The sequence below is a fragment of the Chelonia mydas genome, chromosome 15, assembly GCF_015237465.2.
Source record: "Chelonia mydas isolate rCheMyd1 chromosome 15, rCheMyd1.pri.v2, whole genome shotgun sequence".
Classification (NCBI taxonomy): Eukaryota; Metazoa; Chordata; order Testudines; family Cheloniidae; genus Chelonia; species Chelonia mydas.
Window position 1 is genome coordinate 9,356,068 of NC_057856.1, and position 23,193 is coordinate 9,379,260.

The window sequence follows — 23,193 nt, forward strand, 5'->3', positions numbered from 1 at the left end:
GAACTCTAGGAGCGAGAAGGTAGTTAACTGTTCCCATTCAGTCTTTAAAGACAAAATTTAGAGGAGCTGCAGAGAATTTGTAATGCGGCATTAACTTGTTTTATCAGTGTCCGACAAATCTGTGGTAATAGTCTTTCTTATATGTAGATACTGGAGTACACATCTGAGAAGACTAGGTGAAATAACATTACTTTAATTATATCTTCAGTGGGTCCCTTGTTTCTGTTGCAAACCACTGCGGAACTTAGTATAATTATCACTCTGCTTTGTAAAAAGAAAAGGAGTACTTGTGGCACCTTAGAGACTAACAAATTTATTTGAGCATAAGCTTTCGTGAGCTACAGCTCACTTCATCGGATGGACTGAATGCATCCGACGAAGTGAGCTGCAGCTCACGAAAGCTTATGCTCAAATAAATTTGTTAGTCTCTGAGGTGCCACAAGTACTCCTTTTCTTTTTGCGAATTCAGACTAATACGGCTGCTACTCTGAAACTCTGCTTTTTAGTGCTGTAGGTCAAGATAAAGGTGTATTGATACAGTTCTATGGGAGTTAAGGATTGAAGCAGCAGGTCAGGGTTAAAGCTAAAAGGAGGAAGCCTGCAAAGCACTGCTGGTGTTCTGCCTGGTTCAATTAATGATGTCAAGCCCTTGCATTTAAAAGTGCTAAAATAACTTGATTTCATCCAAAAAATGAAATGGAGTGGAGTGGGTGGGAGGAAATCACAGGAGTATCCTATGTCAAAAACTGATTCTTTTTGATATATTACCAAGGTTCCTTTTAAATGTTTGAGCGCCCATCTTGAACAGCTTATATGTGTAGGAAACGTGTACGATGGTTTGAATCACCTCCAAAATTGGAAATGTCAAAATATATCCTTTCTTTGGCTGCACTAAATTAATTTGGAATAACTGCACGTGTGCCACAATCACTCATTTCTTTAAAAATGATTTGATTTGTTTGGTGTTATCAAATTTCTCTTCCCCTTGTTCAGATACTGAGGATGCTAGTGAAACTGACTTGGCAAAGCATGATGAAGAGGACTATGTAGAAATGAAAGAACAGTAAGTAAGGTCCCCCTTCCTCCTCAACCAAAAACATTTTCTGGCGTCCAAGAGGCTGGTCTACATTACAAAGTTAAGTTGGCTTAAGTACATCACTTGGCTGTGAAAAATTTCGTGCCCTGTATGATGTAATTAAGCCGCCCTAAGCCCTGGTGTAGTCGTTGCAATGTCAGTGGAAGAATTCTTCTCTTGATCTAGCTACTGCCTCTTGGAGAGGTGGATTTACTACCATGACGGAAAACCCCTTCCGTCACTGTAGTAAGTATCTACACTACAGCACTACAACGGCGCAGCTGTGCCCACTGTAACGTTTCTAGTGTACACATATCCTGAGATTTTTTAACTCTAAGATAGAGGCTGACATTCTGATTGCATAGTGCCTCGCCCAACGGGGATAGCTAACTATATTGGACTCATTAGGATTCTCTTTTGCCCCACATGAAAACTACTTAACCTGTTCAAGAACCTGCGCACTGGCTACTCTCCTTCTGGACAAAAAGAGGTGGATATGACTTTCCTGGAGACATCCAACTATGATCCCTATATTGTCCAGAAGGCCATACTTGGTACCTCCCAAATAAAGAAGACACCCACTTCATGTTCTTGCATAGTACAATACCAACAACAATAGCCCAGTAAGCCAGACTTTTTGGACTCTCAGAGCCTAGTAAAACAGCTTTTCTTGATCTTTAAATGCATTGTAGCATTCAGTAGTCTCTCACTTGTTGACAAAGATGTTTTATGCTTGGCAGGAAGGATGAACTTAGGTTAAAACCACAGATCTCCGAGGCAGGAGATTAAAGTTCTGTTCGTGGCTTGCCACAGTTTTACTCTTAACTTCTGTTGCCTGGGTACTGGAGAAAACTTACTCTAAAGCCAAGACTCATAAGGCATGGAAGTAGCCCCTTCCTACAGATGGGGAACTGAGGAACAAAGATGAGACTTGCCAGAAGTTAAGATGGCAAAATGATTCTGTGGTAGTGTTCTTAATATCAGTGGAGCAAAACATCTTGCAACAGTTATTTCTGAGGTTCCCAGCATAACTTTATTTTATAATTAAGTGGCAGTACAGATTTTAAATTGAACAATACTTCCTCTTGTAAAAGTCTTTTCAGGAGGACCTCTTTACTTGGTGAGAAAATGAAATGGATTTATTCACCTAAGCAGGTGGTGAAACAAACAGTGTGGTTGACCTGTTTATGTAATATTGCCCTCTCTTTGCAGGATGTATCAGGACAAACTGGCATCTCTTAAGAGGCAGTTACAGCAATTGCAGGAAGGTAGGGTTTAAAATTAGTAGGTTTTTTTTTGACCATAAAATTTTCAGTTTCTAAAAAGTGTCTAAGTGGAAGCGAGAAATGACCGTAGTAATGTCCTGAAAGTGTTGTCCATGGAAGATGGACACACTGTTTTGTTCTGTGTGCAGTAGAATGAGGGCTTGAAATTATGTTTACATTTTAGTGAAAAAGTCCCTTTCTTCAATACTTTCACTTGTGAGATGGTTTTGCAATTAAATGAGGTGTCGGAAATGTGAGGGCTTGTGTTTCACCTAATCGTGGTAGGGTTTTTAAATGAGATGTACCTCATAGCCCTCTAGAAAAATGTCTCTTGAGACAGTGACCATGAGGAAAAGTTGCTGTTAGAGCTCATGGGTCTTCTCTCACAACTTCATTCTTCATTGTTATAATCCATACTTCCTATGTATCTCCCTTTCTGTATGTGATGTGCCTTTGGCAGCTTCCCGCCTTTGAGAGACTGCAGGATACCTCTCACACACTTATGACTCTACTTACAAAACAAATTCAGCCATCTCCTGCCATGCACACAAAGTGGACGGTGCTGCTACATAAATATTCTGGCTGGTTTTTGGGAAGCAGGGTAGCAGTCTTCTATTTAGGCTTTTTTTCCTCAATAAATGTATACTTTATCTGAAATGCTAAATTTACCTAGAAAGTATGGACTATCTAAGATTCAGTATTAGAAAACAATAGGATCTTATGGCAATCTGCAATTTATTTCAATTAGGTACTTTGCAAGAATATCAAAAAAGAATGAAAAAACTGGATCAGCAGTACAAGGAACGGATACGGAATGCAGGTGAGCTGGATTTTTGTTTTAAAAAATAATGCACGCAAAGAACCTTTGACTTATGTAGGTGCCTCACAGATGAGAATCACACCCAAGAAACATGACATGGATTCAATCCTAGGAGAACAGGGTTGGCAGGAGCCAAAGATTCTCCAGTCTTTCACTCTTTTTGGTGATGCTAAATGGCTTCTTTGCTGAGTATGCATAAGGCATAACAGAATCCATCATGCTTTTCTGCAGGTGTATTGGCTAACTATAATATGTTTATCAGTAAACAGCAGTTTTGACTAGGCACTTGTATGCCTACAGTTCAAGTAATAAGATCTCATAGTCTAATATGACCTCTTGTAAATTATAGTATTTAACTTCTCCTAAAAAGAAAGGAAGACTTGTGGCACCTTAGAGACTAACCAATTTATCTGAGCATGAGCTTTCGTGAGCTACAGCTCACTTCATCGGATCAATTCTTCTAATTGTTCTTTCAGTCATCTTCTCTCAAGCCTCCTGCTGTAGTGATTCCTTCCAACAAGAGGGGCATGCAATGGGGGCTAGACAGCTTCCTGAAGAGCTCACTGCTTGTCCTTTGGAATTGGTTAGAGACTTTGCTCTAGGGCAGCTTTGTCCTACATGACCGTGGGGGCTGGGCGTGCTGCTTGTTAATCACACCGCAGCTTACTGGCCTAGGATCAAAGGACCGAATTAGTCTCCAGGTATCTACTGCTTGACGGTGAGGCCCGTAGCAGTGCTACTTTAATTGTGAAGCTGTTGATAAGATGCTCAGTAAATCTTTCTCTGTAAAACTTCGTGTATCAAAGCCTGTTAATGTAATTCAAAATTCCCCGTAGCGGTTATGGGAAGTTGTCAGGGAAACAGGCTGCCATACGGTCTTCCAATGTGTGCTTCTAGAGTGAGTAGTTCAGAAATTAAATTAGCTCTTGTTCACTCATTCCTATGTAGCTTTTTATCTTCCACTTAATTAGAGATGCTTTCTCAGAAGGGAATGTGTGGGAGTCAGAAATGAAAATGTAGCAATGTTCTTCCACCCTTCAGCAGTGAGGGATAAAACCTTGTAATGCTGTACAGATACCTAGGCCATTTTGCACTGCAGTGTGTTTATACTGTGGGTTCTGATATCACTGTTTAAAAGCCACTAACAAGTCTCAGGTGAACACTGACCATCATATGAATGGTGCACTACCAATGTTTCTAGGCCTGTATTTGTCTCCTCAAAGAATTTGCCAGTGAAGCTTGAACTGGACTGATCTCTTCCTTGTGCTCTCTGCAGGAATTTGTCTTCAAGCATAAAAGATGAATTTGATGTAGTTTAGAATTGGACTCAAGTACTACTTTTGTGTTTTTTGTAATCTGTTAACGTCAGACTAAACTGCAGTGTACCCTGGGCTGGCAGGGATCAATGAGATCTTTGCTGTAGTGGCAGAGTTCTTCCATTGGGGGACAGATGGTGTTAATTTTCACGCTTGTGATAAAATTCCTACTGCCAACTACAGCAATATTGGGAAGGGTGGCAACTGAAATTGTGTTCTTGCCTGTCTGCATTTTTATTTGTCTCTGTCTAATATGTACAAAATTCTCAATTCTTTGGACTTGCATTTTTTTTGTTATTTCTGTAAAAGAAGCATTCGTTCCTTATCTAAGCTTTCATTGCAAAGCCCTTAAGAAATCAAAAGACTGGCCTTAATTGCACAGTTGTCATTTCTGGCCTTGAAACAAATTTTTATATGCCATCTTTATGTGGCTTCCTGATGCATATAAATTCTTACCTAAAATAGATCACAAATATAATTCTCTAATGCACCTGTTCTGTTCAGAACTTACCTATTGTTCCTAGCTCTTGCTGCTTGCCAGAGGTTGAAGATCACAGTTATCAATATTTGATACAGTGAAGTAAGGACTGATCAAGAGCCTTAGTTTACTTTGAATTTGTTATCACAGTCTTGAGTAAAATCCTCATTTTGGGACGCACATCGTCCAGTAATCCTGCTCAGTTTGAAGTTGGTGAGAATTTTGCCACTGATTTCATTAAGAGCAGGACTGCTGCACTTATGGGCAATACTCTTCCCTGGCCTCAATGTATGAACTGAATTATGTAATTGAGACAGGATATAGTTTGCTTTCTGTGGTGCATTAATATGCTCCTCATCTGCTGTGGGGCAGTTAACCTCATGTCTGTTAACTCAAATTGATGAAAGGGCTTTTCTGCCAGAGAAGTGCTGCTGAAGCAATGACAGCTGGGCCTAGTGAAATCTGTTTAAACCATGGTTCTTTGCAGAACATTCATCTGGCATTGTCAGCTGCATCTTTCAAGTTTTCATTTAATCTGGAAAGCTAAATCTAGTGCCAACTTTTTAAATAGCATCTTAAGCTAGAAAAATTCCCAACTGCCTTTTAAATGCCATTAAACATAGCACCTTGGCCCAACAGAAATGGATCAGAAATAGGACACTGCTCTACCACCTGTGGTTTAAATACACCTACAAAAAGTCAGCCTATAATATACTTTTACAGAAATTTTGGCACATGTATGCTGGAATCAACAATGTAGAACTATGAAATGTGCATCAGAATGGGATAGGTGTGTACACTGTTTACTCCACCTTTTTTTGGCTGCAAAACCAAGTTACTTAGTAAGGCAAGTTGTTGTTGTCTGTCTTGTAAGGATAATAAAGTGATGCTAACTAGACCTCTATTTTTTGTCTTTCAGAACTCTTCCTCCAGCTGGAAGTAAGTGTTCATGTGTTCTTAGCTTCTAGAAATAAAATATCAGTCTGTTTTTTAAGCCTAGTATCTTATCACATGGTAGCTCATGTTCGTTTTTTTTCCAGGAAATCTATGTAGAGGTTTTCTTCATTTAAAATTGATTACCATAGCTGAGATATAGTATAAACTGCCTTCAATTCCACTACTCAAGTAACTCTGAAGATTGTTTAAAAAAAAATAAACGGTCACTAAAAATAGCCATTTGTGGGATGTTTTTTGTTACATTAGGTATTTATTTTGGTAAATCACTTAACTTGTTTTCCTTCATTTAACCTACCTGCAAAATGGATAAATTATACTAATTGTATAATATTGAGGATTGCTCTGTTAAAGAACTTTGTGATATTTGAGTTAGGTGTTATGAAGCATTACAAAAGAAGATTTATTTAATATGAGTAGCACAACTATTGCCAGTGTAGTCATTTGCTTTATTGTTCATTTTCTTAAGCATTTTTCAACTGGTCATAGAAATGTTGATATACCTTTTAAAATGTAAGCTGACTATGGCTGCTCTAGTCCAAAACTAATCAGTCCTTGTTAGCATTAGTTCCCCTTTCCACTTGTAGTGTACATCCTGGTCATTAGGCTTCTCTTCCTTAATCCTCTGTTTCTTTTTGGCTTGCATTAGACAGAGCAGGTGGAGAGAAATTATATCAAAGAGAAGAAGGCAGCAGTGAAGGAGTTCGAAGATAAGAAAATTGAGTTGAAGGAAAATCTGATTGCTGAATTAGAAGAGAAGAAGAAGATGATTGAGAATGAAAAGCTAACCATGGAGCTAACAGGAGGTAAAACAAGATAAGCATCTGTCTCTTCTCTCTCCAAAAATGAGACCTAAGCACAGGGGTTCTCAAACTGGGAGTTGGGACCCCTCAGGGGGTCGTGAGGTTATTACATGGGGGGTCATGAGCTGTCAGCCTCCACCCAAAACCCCGCTTTGCCTCCAGCATTTCTAATGGTGTTATAAATTAAAAACACTTTTTTTATATATTTAAGTGGGGGGGTCACACTCAGCAGCTTGCTATATGAAAGGGGTCACCAGTACACAAGTTTGAGAACCACTGCCTAAGCACTTTTCAGAAAACTTAAGTTTCCTTTCAGTCTCTGATCGGCAATAGGATTCAAAACCTAATTCGTTTCTGAATGCTCAAACTAATGGATCAATATAGTTAAATTTGAGGGCTTTTATAGAATTTTGTAGAATTTATTTGATTGTTTCAGGATTTATCTAGAATTGCATTGACTTTGTTCTTGTTTAGCAGAACACATTGCAAAATTTGACGTGTGGTGTTACACCGCTCTCGCTACACTACCATTCCACAGCTTGGATACCTTGTAACTTGATCTGAATGGAGCTTTACTTTGTTTTAGGTAGAGTCTAGGGGTTATTTAACAGAATCTAAAAAATCTGGATACTTACAGGGAGAGAATTACAGTTCTTTATAGCATTTGGTCTACTAGAATGACCAAAGCTATTAAGTTACAAGAGTGACCAGAGCCTATATGGTTCTGCATCTCTTCTATGTCAATTTCTGTATCTAGGGTAAGGTGTTTTTTTAATGTTGTTTTGGGGCAGTGCAGCACTTCTGTAGCTGCCTGGTGAGAATTCTTTCTTGACTATGGAATTCCAGTGATCACCTGCTCTGAAAGGAGCATGTAAAACTTCATAGTTTTATTTCTGTATTGGAACTGGAGCCAGAGACTGGGACTGAGTTTGAGACTTATGGAGAAAAGGGGTGACTGTTTTCCACATACAACCAGTAGTGTGGTGTAATGCTCAAAAAGGGTAACATTTTTTCCCCCCTGTAAACTAAAAAACTCCAGTTTGATAGAAAACCTTTTTGCTCAGAATGTGCCACAGCATCCATTTATCCCTTTCTGAGGCTCCTCCCTTTTATTAGTGTAAAGGGCAGATGAGAAATTTTGTTGCACATTATTTGATTTGACAGACTTTCTGCTTACTGGGGTGTATGTGAGTGGACTGCGACTTCCTTTTTAGAATATTTATATTACCATAACATTCAACTGCTGTCAAGCAGGACCATATGACTCAGCCAGTAACAAAACTTCAGCGGTAGTGTCAGCAGCCAGTTGGCTTCTATCGAAAAAAGCCAAGTTGTTGAAAGGCTCAGTACCTAGAGAAGAAACTTTAATAGGTACTTACAAGATCAAGTTTAACCAGAAATAAATGGGACCCAGGTATAAGAGAGGGAAGTTGGCTCCTTTTAACTTAATTTTTTGCACCTATAAACACTGATGCCTTTGGGCTTCAACATGTAGAAAGGGGAAAACTGCCTGGTTGATTTTGTAGGATTCCTTTGGAACCCTGGAATGGTGGACACTAATTCACACTTTGTCTGAAGAGTGAGTCCCTGTGGTTGGCTTTTCAACTTTAACAGCAGCACAGCTTTAAGCTATAGGTCTTAAGTGTCTTTTTTGCACGTTTAAGATGTGTTTGATCTGGAATAATGGCAACTGATCTGTAAACCTAGTAAAGACCTCGTATATCCCCGTAGTTTCTTTCATCATTTGCCTGTAGCATGGTGACAATTGGAGCTAATGCATTATATAACCATCTTTGTTACTAAACTCTTCTAGCGAACACACACCAGATGTTCATGGGTTTTTTCATTAGGCCACTGGGAAATGTCATCTCACGACCTCCCACTCCATCTGCGGGGAAGGGACTACTTCAGTACCTGAAGTCTGGCTGTTAAACTGTTGAGATGTGCCACATTGTTGCTCTATCCAGTCATGCCAGGATTTAATCTGGGTTCTGAGTTCTTTAGTAACAGATGCTAAAGAGGCAAACAATAAAGGTTGAAAAAGGCCATATGAAGCCAGTAAAATAGATAAGGGGAAAATTTCATTTGTGTTCAGACTCTGGCAAATGGGCATTAAATGGACAGATTTTTTTTTTTTTTTTCATGAAACCAATTGGTATCCTTGATGTAGAAAACATTGCCAAGGCAATAACTGACACAAATGAAGGTAGGTAGAAGGATAATTAGCCTACTTCACAGATGGTGCTATGAGATTGTACCAATGCTCTGGTCTTGCTTTTCTAATGAAGAGCAACTCCGTCACTTTATGGTGCGTCTGAGACAATATTGTGTTAAAAGGTGTCATTTACAGACCTCCCATCATAGTTTCTGCACAAGTTTGCAAACTTACAATTTTATTGTTGTTTAGGACTAAGAAATGAAGTCTGTGTGGATAGATCTGATGGCTTTGTGTGACCTGCTCAATCTAACATTGGCCATAAGAGCACTTTGTGTCTCATGGTATTTTACTTATTAACTAAAAATCTGGATAAAGATCCAAAGTAAGAGAAGCATTTGGACCATAATGCATTTTAAAATTGTTTACCGAAAGACGACACTTTGCTGCTTATACTGTGTGGAAATTCTTTAATTTCCATGCAGCATCTGCTTTGTGTGCTAAGGGTTCCCTTCGTCTCCTATTTGAGTTAGCTTGGTGAATGGTCTAGCTGTAGCATACAGGGAGTGACTCTGTTACAGCTAAGAAGTTTAGAAAGGATATTGACTTAGCTAGAGGGAAGAGAGGGGAAACTCCTTTTCTAGCTCATCTGGTAAAAGGACCCATGCACATTAGTGTTACCATTAACTGGAAGATTTCATTAATTGTTTTCCCGCTATAATGTAAATTAATTATAATTAAAGAGCTGAATGGATCCCACTCAATGTAGTAACTTTCTCATGTTTTTAGATTAATATAATCCGTGCCTCAGTGTCCTTTTTAGCTTTTAGTGTTACTACTTGCTAAATTCAGCTTTCAGTCATGGAGATTTCCTTTTGCTATCAACTCGTCCGTGAATGATACTTTGTATTTTTAGCTTTTATCACAATATTCGTTTCCTTCATGTGCAGCATGGTGACACTCACTGATTTGAGATGAGGGGAGGTTTGATCCCTGTTTTGAACATGCGTAACTGCTCTAAGAGTTCGCATCCTCAGGTAGTCTGGCTTTCAGAGATGGACAGGCAAGCTCTAAGCTGAATATAGCTGTGGGCATATTTAAAGACATGCCTAAATTCTCAGTATATTGAAAGAGCTCTGTATCTGAAAAACGGTTGAGTTAATTGCTTAAGAACATGTACAGAAAACTTAGCCTGATCCCTTAAACTGTTGAGCTCCTCTCTCTGAAGCCAACTTTCACATTTTTTAGATTGTCTTGCCGTCCATGTGCTCTCGTGATTGTATTAGACACCCAAGTTATGCAGTGCGAAACCGTATGTCCTTTGGACATTTGAAGGCAGGCAGCATGGACTGTATGCCCTTTAGAACATGGGTTTACATGTCACTTGATACATTTCTCCATTGTTGCACAAACTTTTCACTTTTAGGTTCATAAGCCTAAGTAGACCAAGGAAGTTTTTTTTTTTTTCTTTCTTTTTTTTCTTTCTGTGATGTGGTTGAGCACCGGGTTCCAATAGGAGTGTCTTTGTAACAGCAATGGTAACTGGATCTGCATGAACATCTGTGCAATTCATCTGCCTACATATGATTGGTCAACGTCTGCATGTGGTGAAAACTTCAAGTGAGCGGTTTGGTACCATACCATGCTCCTGTCCCATCCCAGAGTTTGTTGCGCAGTATTTGAAATCTTAAGTACTACTGCTAGGCACTTTGGTGTCCCTAGCTTCTGTTATGGTGTCCCTAGCCTCTGTTTGCCAGAAGCTGGGGTTGGGTGACAAGGCATGGATCACTTGATGATAACCTGTCTGTTCATTCCCTTTTGGGGCACCTGCCATTGGCCACTGTCAGAGGACAGGATACTGGGCTTGATGGACCTTGGTCTGACCCAGTATGGCCGTTCTTATGTTCTTGGCTGAGCTTTTCAGAGATCACTAGGGGATTTTGCACCACAATTCTCATGAATGTTAATGAAACGGTGGTTAAATCCTCTAGTTGGTTTTGAAAACCCTTAGCCTCTATGTTGAAAACTGCTTAGTACTTAACAAAAGAATTAGACGTGTTGGATTAGAATTTGAGAGATTTGTTAATGTTCTAACTTGATTTTTCCCAACCCTTTCCCTTTTATTTTGTGTATTTTGCTATCCAATAAGAGGCTGACATACTCATTACTTTGAGTAGTATTTGATTTAAGAAGAAAAGTGGGCTGTCATTTTACGTAGTTTTTATTGAGCTTCTATTTCAGAGGCAATAGTACGGACTCTTTTCCCGTTTGAATATGTCTGTCCTTGGGCTGAAGTTTAGCATGTTAATTTCAGCTTTATATGCTTATGGGCTGTGTAATTAGATTCTGTTTTTAGAGATACTGTTTAGGTACACCAGAGAGCACTGAATGTGGAGTAGTCTGCTTTTTGTGTGGGCTGCACAGTGTATTTTGTGGATGGTGAGTTATCTCACTCAGTACAAAATACTTGTGTAAATTTTTTTTTTTTCGTTTGGGTGGGTTGGGGATGAAAAGGAGTCTCACTTCCACCTTGGTATGCTGAGGGCTTTTCTGTTCTTTCTGTTTTGCTGACTTCAACCTTTGTTACTAATTTGGAATTATGAGTACCATTTTCCAGTCAAAGAGAACTGGCTGAGTTTCCATTTAGAAACAGTCAACATCAGCCATTAAGTGGCAAAACAAACCGCTCTTAAAATCCTTCAGCAATATAGCCTTTCTCAGGAGGGAAGTTTATTTCTCTACTACATTCTCCTTTGTTCTGACTTGGGGCATCTTTATAAAATGACTTCTGTGTGGGGTCGTCTGGATTCAACAGATCAACAAAGAATAGTCGTGGACTCAGCCAAATCTCAGCTCAAGTAGTTACTCAGCTACCTAAAATTCTCCTTGCCGTTTCAATTGGATATGGGTGTTTTTTCCAACTTTTTGTGCTAAAATGGTTCTGTTCCATTGCCGTGTGCTGTTAAACAGCTGCTATGACTCACTCAAGAGGTGGCTGTGTGGCTGTGGTAGATGAAGCAAACTTTGTATATAGTTTGTGATCCTCTGGGATTAAATGTGTTCTGTGAATTTAAGACCAATTCAGTAGAAATTTGGCTCAATCAGTAGAGTTGCAGCACTAAAAAGCTACATTATAGCAGCCTCTCATGTACTGCTTCTCTTTACACCTCCAATATACCTTAGTGGTAAAAATTGTTATTGGCAAAGTGTCTGTAATTGTCTGTATTTGAGGCTAATGGCTTGCAAACTTGTGTTTTTAAAAAAAAATCTACCAGGCTTTGTTGTTAGTGCAAAAATATTTATAAACCAAACCCTTTATACATTCCAGTTAAATCTGGGCAAACAGATGTTTGATATTAATATCTCCAGAATGTATATATGTGCTGAGACTTTAAAGTAGCATCTTTCTGTAATTAGCTGTAAAACCCTGAAAATATGGTTGTATCACGTGGAGGTGGCATAGCCGTATCCTGACATCCATAATGCTGTATTTAACTCAGTAATCAAGAATTTTGGTGTTTTTTTTTTTTTTTTTTTTTTTAATTCACTGCCACCAGTTTCAGCGTTTGCCAGTGCTGGTAACTAATGTTGAAAAATACAGTTCTCTATGTGAAGGGAAAAAGATGATTCTTCTTGTGCCTTGTATCAAATCTTGCTGCCTTTCTCATCTCCCTGTCATTTTTCAAAATCTTCTGTGGTCTTATCAGCTGTCCAACTTCATTATTCTGCAGATTCCATGGAAGTGAAACCTATCATGACAAGGAAATTGAGAAGGAGGCCAAATGACCCTGTTCCGATCCCGGATAAGAGACGAAAACCTGCCCCTGATATCCTTTTTACACAATCAGTCAAGTGCTATTTTACGAGTCTAGATTATTGCACATAGGGTACAGTATGTCAATAGTGCAGCACCCAGGAAAGAAAATTATAAACAAGGTATAAGGACCTGACTTAATCTGTCAGTCTAAGACATTTGGCAACGTAATCTGTCATGTCTAACCAGTGTTGGAGTAAGTAAACTAAGTATTTTGAGGTCACTTAACAGAAGATAACGAAAACCAGTTTTTAGGCCCAGTGTTTGAGCGTGGTGGCTTGACTACTTCGGGTTTTGTCAATAAAGATTGGGTTGTGAATTTCTGAAGTGAAGTTGTTTTCAAAAGTAACCATCTCATGCCCTTAGAGTATGTCTACACTTGGGGTGAGGTTCCCATCTCACACGGACATACTTGCTGCCTGTCCTATTGTGGCTATGCTGCTATGTTTAGCGCCCTAGCTCTCGTGTATGGGAGCTGCGACTCTCACCCCCAGCTCATAGTGTAGACATAGCCTTAAAGTAAGTAATCCCATAGACAGGACATGGTTTAAGATGGGAGGAAGGGCTTTAACTCAAATAACTGACAAAATAGTTGAGAGGAAATTCAACTGTTCTTCCCCTTCATTTGATGTCTGAGAACTGCCATTCCACATCTAGTCATCTAAGGAGATGTGTAGCGAAAACAAGGAATGCAAGACTTGCTACTGTAACTAAAATTGGAGAAAATCTTTCATGCCTTCATACAGCACAAAGGAGGGGAAAATACACAATCTTTATTCCCTTCAGAAGTCAGCTTTAATGGGCGGGTACCATCGCCTATGTAAGTGTTTGCATGGTTCCCCTGCAGGTCTGACTACTTTTTTGAACCTTATATTCAACTGGAAAGTAAGCCAGGCACATCTATTTTTCAGAAGGCCAATAGAAAGAACCCCAAGCTTATTATTTAAATGGATTTTTTTTAACCCATATCATGACTTGTGGGAATGACTCATGATTTCTGCATGCTCGTTCTAATTGAATATAACTGCAGGGGTCTCCTGCTTTGTTTGAACTACTCCTGCTAGATGTGTGTTGTTTTTTTTTAATTTATTTATTTATTTTTTTAAAGAAGAGTAGATAGCATCCCTTATTTGCCATCACTCAGGGAAATCTGTCACTTAATATTTTTCCCTGCTGCTGTGGAAATCACACTCTCATCTATAAAACTGTGGCTGCCAGCTTGGTTCCATATCTTGCCTAACTTAAGCACTGCCTGCCTTCCTCACAGGGGAAGGGTTAATGCTAGCTGTACGCAGAAAGGTCAAAGTTTGTTTTTTGACTGGGTCCTGGATGCTATTGCACTAAAGCAGGGATGCAGCAAGTAGCCCATCAAAATCAGCATCCTGGAAGTGATGCCTCCTCTTCTTAAGTTGTTGTAAAATAGTTTTTTGGTTTTTGTTTTTTTTTTTTTCCTTTTTGAATGGACAAGTCAATTTAAAAATTGACACTTCTGTCTGAGTGTTCTTACTTCTCAGTGTTAGAAGTAATGTGTAAATCACAGCTGGAAAAACTAGGGAAATTTTTCCTGTTTCTTCACTTTTTTTTGGTTACACAGACTGGGTATTTAGGTATTTTATAGAATCAGTTTTGTTTCTCATATACAGTTAGGTTCCCCTATTTTGTAATACCTCCATGCAGAGGGGAGCAATACACTAGAAAAGAAAGAGAAGGATGTCATTGTAAAACCAGAAAAACTGGCACTGGAAACTTGGAGTGCATGTAATGCTCTGAAATGCTTCTAATTGTATTTAATAATTGACTAGATTTCAGGTTGACGGTATTCCTTTTTATCTTCCTATCGCTTTTATTTTGTTTTGCCCCAAGATGCACTGGAGGTTCATATTTTCTATGCCTCTGCTCACACGCAGTGTGTGGGCTGCAGTGATGCCATTGTCCCCTCATTCTGTGGACGAGCAGAACACTGAACTCAGCTTTTCATGAAATGTGAGGTGACAATGGGATCTTCTTGCAGCTCAGGTATTAGCTGGTATTCTTCTCCTACAGTGCAGGTCAGAAAAGATTGTGAAAATGTTACCGGTTGATGCCTTCACAGAGTAAATGTCAAGTGCTGGGTTTTTTTAAGCATTTTTTATTGATGAATTTGGTTAAAATGATATGTTCTAGAATGTATGCAGTGTTGTAGCCCTGTCAGTCCCAGGATATTAGAGAGACAAAATGAGTAAGTAATATTTTTTACTGGACCAACTTCTGTTGGTGTGAGAGAGGCAAACTTTTGAGCTTACACAGAGCTCTTCTTCACGTCTGGGAACTGTCTCAGGGTGCAAGTTTCCGAGACTTGAAGAAGAGCCCTGTGTAAGCTCGAAAGTCTGGGAAACTTACACCCTGAGACAGTTCCCAGACATGAAGAAGAGCTCTGTGTCAGCTCGAAAGCTTGTCTCTCTCGCCAACAGAAGTTGGTCCACTAAAATGTTACCTCACCCACCTTTTGTGTCTAATGTTCTAGAATAATTTTTGCAACAGAACTGTCAGTTGGCTACAGACTACATGAAGCCTTGAAGATGGCTGTGTAATAAATAGGTTTGTTTCTTTGATAGGACTCTTTGAGTATTAAGTTTTAGATGACTTTCTTGTAAAGTTCTGAGTTTGTGTTCTGGTCAAGTGAGAGGGAGGCCACTGGGGTGTTTGGTTTCTACCTTTGCTTGCCAAGAGTGTCTTGGTTACATATACCTTAATTCTGAATACCTCAGTTAAATTATCTGCTGACAGATGAACAGATAATGGAGGATTTGAGGACACTGAATAAGGTAGGTAATAGCCTCCTTCTTTTCAATGCTGAGAATTAAGTTTTTTAGATCAAGCTATCTCCATATCTGGCTAATCAGTTGCTCCTTTTCATAATGCTGGGAAATTGTCACTTACGTAGCTATCCCATCCAAAGTAAGCTTTCTAGTCTGTACTCCACTGCTTAACATACCCAGGCTTATCAAGATGGTGGTTCCTTCCCCCCGCATCCCATTCCAGCAGGTTAGAATTAACCTTAATGAAATGGTATATATTTGATGTACTATTTGCACAAAACACAGTATATCTGATTCTAATAAAGTAGGAGGAATCGAAGCGTTTTTCCTCCGTCTGGATTTACAGACACTGACACAAACTCCTGTCAGATCTCAGATCTTAAAACAGAAGTCACGTGTTTCCCTCTTTCTCTGTAATGCATCTCAGCTTTGTTTCATGTCATAGGATGCTGGCTGGGTGAGGTGGGAAGGTGTACCTCTGTATATAAAAGGTTTGTCTCTTCCAGACCTGTTATCTGTTTTGCCAGATCTCCATCAGGGTCCCCATATGGGCTTGTTAAAGCTATGCAAGATGATGGAGTGAGTTTTCAGTGTTCTCATCAATGAGGCCTATTTTAGAACAGTTTACTCCAAGCCTGAACAGAACACTCTGAAGATGAGGGGAGGGTGTGAAATGGAGTTTGGTTTTTGGTTTGTTTGTTTTGGTGAATTACTTGAAGTGAGAGGAGAACTTCATTTTCCAGATTTTGTCTCATGATGCTGATGTTCTGTGTCGAGCTTCTTTACTGTTCGTGATTTAATGTTCTGGATTCTAGTTATAACTAATAACATTACTTACAATTTTACATTCCAATTCTTTTTGAATCTTGCTTTTCATTTGTCACAATTCCTTTTTCAGACTAATGCTTTTATGATACCACAAGTTGCATTTCAAATGTCTAAAATTGCTTTGTTCTTCTCTTTTCTGGTAGCTTAAATCACCCAAGAGACCAGGTAAGTGCATGATGATATTAATATTGGGGTACAAATCATGTTCTCTCAAGCATACATGAATCTTGTTGGAGACTTGTAGCAGTCTTTAAATTGGAACTTCTTTTAGTCTCTGTGGTTAGCCATCCAATGAGAATTACTGGCAGTTCTGTTGCTTCCAAACTGCCATCTTACTTTTTTATAAAACGAGCATTATGAATAGTGAAATATGATTGTGCAGGTGTCTGCCTGTTTAAATGTAGGATTCAGGAATCGACCAAAATGCTTTTGGAAGAGGGGTTTCATCTTCACTATACAGTGTATTGAGATGGCTCACCCAGTTTTCTTGGGTGGGTGGGGCCACTTGACTTTCAGACTTGTGCTACACAATTCACCAGTGGGGTCTGGATATTTCTCTTGTGTTTATAGGTGGCTTTATTTCTGTGTTTTGGGTTTAGTTATATAACAAGAGTCAGTTAGAAGCTAATACAAGGGCCATTCTGTCTGTCTGCTACTTTTAACACTTTTCAAGCTCTTTGAGAGAAGCCTGGCAACAGCCCTTTTACGTGAAAAGAGACAAGCACAGAGGTGAAATGACTAGCCCAAACAGAAGGCATTTATGTCAAAGCGGAAGTAAATTAGAGTTCCTCTGTTCATACCACACCTCTTTAGTCAGTGAAATTGCATTCACACCTCTGAAGCTACGACTTATGCCTATAGTCAGTTTTCCTGTTGCATGTATATATGCTGATGTGCACATGCTAGTCTATATATACAATTTATTTCTTTTCCAGCGTCTCCTTCGTCTCCAGAACACCTGCCAGCCACACCTGCAGAGTCTCCAGCACAGCGGTTTGAAGCTCGGATTGAAGATGGCAAACTCTACTATGATAAAAGATGGTAGGTTTAGATGGAATATGTGGCAGCTGCTGCTGTTAGTCTGAGCTCTGTAGCAACAAAAGAACGCAAAGAGAACTTGCTTTGGAAAAAGCATTTTAGAGGCAAAATGTGTTTCTGAGCAGAAGCTAGCCACTTATTACCGGTGCTGAGTGAATTAAAAGTGGCTATAGTTCTATACTGCAGGAGTGCTGACAGAACTCTGAGTAATGGTTTGCTTCCCGCTCTGGCTTTAGTGGAAGGGTATTTATGGCTATGTAGGCTGCTGTCCTTGGGGCCCTGTTTTGTGCTACAACACTGAGCAAGTATTTTTATTAAAACTAACATTAAAAAAAGTAGTCACTATTAAATGCAGGATACAATTGCAAATCCATTAAACTATTACCCAAATGTACTGGTGCTGATGCAGCAGCTCTTCACGACATTGGCAGTTCTTAATTCAGCTTTATGGTACATTAGAATGTTATGCCACAAGGTGGCAGAATGTAGTAAAATATTATGAACCAGCAGAGTAGAATGAAAAATGTTTCTAATAACTAAAACCAAATAACCTTTAAAGATCAAACCCCCACACAAGAACCAACTTCAGAAATGATGATCAGATTTATCTCTGTAATTTTTATGGGTATATAGCTACTGAAGCCTCACGATACATCAGGGAAGATGTTCATTTTGTACAAAGAACTTATTTCACTGGGTCTTCCCTTTTAAGCTTAATCCTATGAAATATGCAAGAGTGAGCAATCAAGGACGCAATCTAGTCCTTTAAAAATAGCAAGCAATTTATATGACTCTTCTAATATATGTATTACTTTGACTGTTGAGCCGTGTGTTGTAGATTAGTTTGGTGTAATGATAGCTCAGGAAACCAAGGGAAGTTGCTGTAACCTTCTCACTGAATGGTGCCATGTGAAATGAGTTCTACTCAAGATGAGCACCTAGAAGGTAGGTCATTTTCTCATCAGATTTACTGCCTGTTCTTTTTTTTAGCTATTAAGCAGAAGGCTTTAACTAAAAGTTCATAAACTAGCACAGCAGCAGTTTTGCTGAGTGTGTTAAAGCAATTTTCCTGTTACCAATCCTCTGGTAGTGAAATTTCACTAAAGGTTTGGTATGTACAGTGGCAGTTTAGCAATAGAAAGGAGCTTGAACTTGTGTGTGGCTGAAACTAGGTTTCAACAGACTGAGTCTTTTCACAAGTGTGTTACGTTCTTTTTTTTCTTTGTTTAAAACTGGTATCCTTCCCTGTTTTTTCTGAAACCAGGATAAACTATATAGGTATTAAACTCCACTCCCTAAAATTTCAAGCACACAGACACATCTGTAAAAGGTGTATGTCCTCCCTCTTAGAAACAGAGGCTGCTCTTGCATCTTAGTCAAGCAAAATTCCCACCAAATTCAAACTAAGGAGTACACAGTTGGACCCCAGATGAGCTTCACAAAAGCATGAAAGGACTCTTATAAAATCATATGTGGTTAGGACATATGGCATTGTAGCATAAATATTTTTCTCACCACATTCCATTGTCAGGGGGTTTCATTGTCAAGGATTGTAGTCATTGCCTTTTCCTGAGTTTTGTACTACTTTGTTGTTTTACATTTTGCTAGAATAATTCTGCTCACATTTTGATTGATAGTAATAATGCCTCTGCAAAGTAGCTGATATTTTAAAATAACAAAGTAGCTTATGGTGGTGGGAGGGTAATTTTTTTTTTTTTTTTGAAACGCATATTAAACTGAAGCTGCTTGTGTGTACCAAAAATAATGAACTCTGACAGCTCAGGAATGACTTCATTTTATTCCTTCTGACTGGAGACATAAAGGACAGTCCTCTCAAAATAGTTAATGTTTAAGGCTAGAAATGGACTCCTTGAGGTTTTTGTAGCTACATTTGGCAAACTTATTTCACGAAATGGAGACTTAATAATAGGAATCCCAGCTGGATGTGGAATTAGTCTATTTTTTCCCTTGGCAATTTTGCCCCAATGCCTAAAACACTTGCTTGCAGCAAAAACACTTTTTTTTTTCTTCTGTAATTTTAACTTTAGATGTGCACAGTATAATAAGTGAGAGAATTTCATAGCAGGGAATGGGAGAGGCTTCCATTATTGGCCACCAGTCTGAAGTCCAGTGTGCATCTCTGAGGCATTGGTTTGTATTCCATTTGTCCCTCAGACAGGAGTCCCTTTGTCTTATTGAAAAACTTACTCACGAGAACAAGCTGAGACGCTTCAGAATTTGAGTTAAATATTTCCTAGCAGAAGATGAAGTTTCAGCCAGCCTCAATGTGTGCTAGCTTTTATGGCAGTTTATTTTACCTAATAGAAAGGAAGAGTTCACCCATTAGAACTATTTTCCTTCTCCCCTAGAAGCCAGCTTAAAAAATTCCCAGGTAAATTTTGTCCTAGTCCACCTTTCCCCTTCTATTTTTATCCCTTGTTCTCAAGGGCTGTCTGACCACTTTGAGCAACATAGTCCTCTTCATCAACAAACAGGCAGCGGTAGTGCCTGGTTCCCCTTGCCACCCTGCTAGTCTCCATTAGGTCTGCTGTCTACCTAATTTAAGGTTTTCTATAGTACCCATCGTTACGGGTCTTTGCCAGTGAGTGACCGCCTCTGTTGATTAAAAGGTAGGTCATTCTCCAGGCCCACTTCTTATCTTGGCAATAAGGGTGCCAGTTGCAATGGTGTTTTTTGTGATGTGGAAGTGTGTACGTTAATTATACTAAGACACCAACTCACTTCATATAGACAATGAAGAGCTGTCAGATTGTAACTTCTGGTTACTACCAACCTGATAGTGAGGGTTATTCAGACCCTAGCACTGTGTTTTCAAGCAGGTGGTGGGGTCTGGGTTGTAATAACTTGAGTGCTTCCTGTTTACAAGATGACTGTGCTGAATAAATGCAGTTCATTGGCCCAGTCTCATGGTTACTATTAAGTTACCAAGGAACCAGCTGAAGTCCCTCCCTGAAAATGGGGATAGAGGTCTGAGATGTTTAACATTTTAAAATTTAATTAATTTCCCTGTCTTTGTTTTGTTAACCCGACGTCTTCTGTTTTTAGCTGTTAAATACGCTTTGGCTTTTATTTTTCCCATCTGAAGGGCGTAAAGCTGAGACTAGAATCTTCATTGCTGGCAAACAACCTGAAAATGCTGAGTATGGGAGCCAATCAGAACAGATTATAGAACTAATTGTTGGAGATTTTCATATTTTATAGTATGGCTACTGTGGAAATAACAGATTATGCAAATTATCGTACTCTAATGGCTATCAGCCAGTCAGAGTACAGGTAGTTACATACTGAACAGTTGCTGGGGAAGTAACTGCAATGATTCTGCAGCTCAGACACTGGATCTAAATGTCAGGCATGTCATAATAGGGGCAGAGGTGGAAATATAACAATGCTTCAGTAACTGTAGAGCATCTCTGTACTCCTGGCTAAAATTGTTCACTTAATTATACTGAAACAGATTATTTGCAGGTGATTCCTGCTTATGGGATAATAAAGAGACCTAGCATACTTTAACTACAGCATTAACAAGGAGAATCCTTAAGTGTGTGACATGCAGAAAGCTAACATTCAGGCTATGAAACCAAACACTCGAAAGCACTGCATTATCCTTTGGCATATGCCTTAGACAAAATAAGATAAGACCATATTTTATCTCATGTTATTTAAGCAAAGCAACTTGTACAAGCTGGATACAGCACATGTCATGTGGGATCCTATGGCTTCCTACTTATAATACAGACTTTGTCTGTAATTGACAACTCTGGTGGCATGAGAACTTAGGAAATGAGAAATCGAATATTAGACTTCAATAAATGTAATTTTCTTCCTGACTTTCTAAAACAGTCCCCTTTTTTCCAAGAGTCTGCTTTTTTTCTTGTCTGCTCAGTGCCTATAGGGCAAGTGAGTATTTGTGTTTCATGGTAGAGACTGGCAGACTGTGTGGGAAGAGGGAACTTACAAACTGCTATCTTTGTTAGGTTGTCCAAGTGATTTTTTTTAATCAATGCACTAACTAAAAAATCAAACTAAATCCATACCAACCTCAATCACATGCTTTACCGTCCAGACATAACACCCAAACACTCATCACCTCCACAGTGTCATTTCTAACACATGATCACCCATTATGCACATATCTAGTTCTGCAAAATCACACTTCACAACTTTAATTCCAACCTTAGCAAGATTAAGCTGTTCTATCAAAACATAATTGAATGTCCCTGGTTTCTTTACTATCCACAGGAATCTGAGGTCGGTTTTGATTCTTGGGGAATTACATGTACTGAGATGTGTCTGTATCATGACAGGTGGAGGAGAAGCCATGTGAATTATGGTTGGCTTGGATTAATATTGATGTGTTGCCTGACTTGTTAGCTGCATTGATAGGTTGCTCAAATGCATTTCCTTAACTCCAAGTTAAAGCTTTTTGTGTAGCAATTTCCCTGTATCTTTTCTAGCATCAAGTTTAAATGTGATTAGAGTATCAAGTTTCCAGGACAGTAGCTCTGACTGATCTTATGACCCCTAATGTATGGGGGCTACCTCCCTGAATCCCTCTGCATGTTTTTGGGTGGGGAAGGTGAAAGTTAAGGGAAGATCTTGAAATAAGGGGTATTATGAAATGGGGAAGGGAGAGGCTTTTACCCATGTTTAACTTGAAATTGTACCCCTTGCAGCATGGACAAAACTCCCTGTTTTGGTGTCTTCTACCCTCTTCCTTCCCCCCCTCCCCCTTCCATATCCATCCCTATCAACTGCAGACCCCCTTTTAAACCTCTGGACCTAGGCATCTTCTGCGTCCCTGGTTCTCCTGGCCCTGTTTGACCCCTTTCATATGGCTGTACATCCTAAGCCACTGCAGCCTTCTGCTTGCCCCTAGGTCTAATCTCTATTTGCCAGTTTGCTACACCAGTTTTATGCCTCCTGCTTTTTATTTCATGTGTAATGTTTTTCTCAAAAAACGTTAAGTGATGGGGGCAGGGGACTAAGAATGCAGTGAAGTGGGAGCATGGGACCGAGTGCAATCCTGAACATACAGGCAATGAATCTGCGGGCTTGACGTACTACCAGTGGTCACTCGATTACAGACCTAAAAGTGGCAATTCTTCAACAAAAAAAACTTCAGAAACAGACTCCAACGAGAGACTGCTGAATTGGAATTAATTTGCAAACTGGATACAATTAACTTAGGCTTGAATAGAGACTGGGAGTGGATGGGTCATTACACAAAGTAAAACTATTTCCCCATGTTTATTTCCCCCCCTCAACCCCCCACTGTTCCTCAGATGTTCTTGTCAACTGCTGGAAATGGCCCACCTTGATTATCACTACAAAAGGTCCCCCCCCCGCCACGCTCTCTTGCTAGTAATAGCTCACCTTAAGTGATCACTCTGGTTACAGTGTGTATGGTAACACCCATTGTTTCATGTTCTCTGTATATAAATCTCCCCACTGTATTTTCCACTGAATGCATCCAGTGAAGTGAGCTGTAGCTCACGAAAGCTTATGCTCAAATAAATTTGTTAGCCTCTAAGGTGCCACAAGTCCTCCTTTTCTTTTTGTGAATACAGACTAACATGGCTGCTACTCTGAAACCAGTCAGCAGTGAATCCATCTGTAGGACCTAGTGAGGTGGTTTAGCGCGTAGATTCACTGGCAAGTCTCAGGAGCTCCAATGATGTTGCAAGTCACCCTTGTTGCTTAGTCAAGGTAGCAGGGGGCAAGAAGAGGGAGAGATTTGCAGTGTCACAGCAATTCCTAATGTTTGCCAGAATGGAGTTGCACCGAGTCTCCCTCTGATCAACTTCGGGTGGGGGTGCGGCGGGGTGAAG

The 23,193-nt window shown here is 39.5% G+C and overlaps 1 protein-coding gene across 1 annotated transcript in view; it reads left to right on the plus strand.

Moving 5' to 3' along the window:
• Window positions 1-23,193, plus strand: part of SUDS3 (SDS3 homolog, SIN3A corepressor complex component) — a 30,094-nt gene that overhangs the window by 1,729 nt on the left and 5,172 nt on the right. The window contains exons 2-10 of the mRNA XM_037878582.2: window positions 994-1,063; window positions 2,288-2,343; window positions 3,089-3,160; window positions 5,874-5,893; window positions 6,558-6,714; window positions 12,598-12,693; window positions 15,423-15,484; window positions 16,450-16,471; window positions 17,242-17,347. Coding sequence (XP_037734510.1) covers window positions 994-1,063; window positions 2,288-2,343; window positions 3,089-3,160; window positions 5,874-5,893; window positions 6,558-6,714; window positions 12,598-12,693; window positions 15,423-15,484; window positions 16,450-16,471; window positions 17,242-17,347 — 661 coding nt within the window. The remainder of the gene's footprint in view (window positions 1-993; window positions 1,064-2,287; window positions 2,344-3,088; window positions 3,161-5,873; window positions 5,894-6,557; window positions 6,715-12,597; window positions 12,694-15,422; window positions 15,485-16,449; window positions 16,472-17,241; window positions 17,348-23,193) is intronic.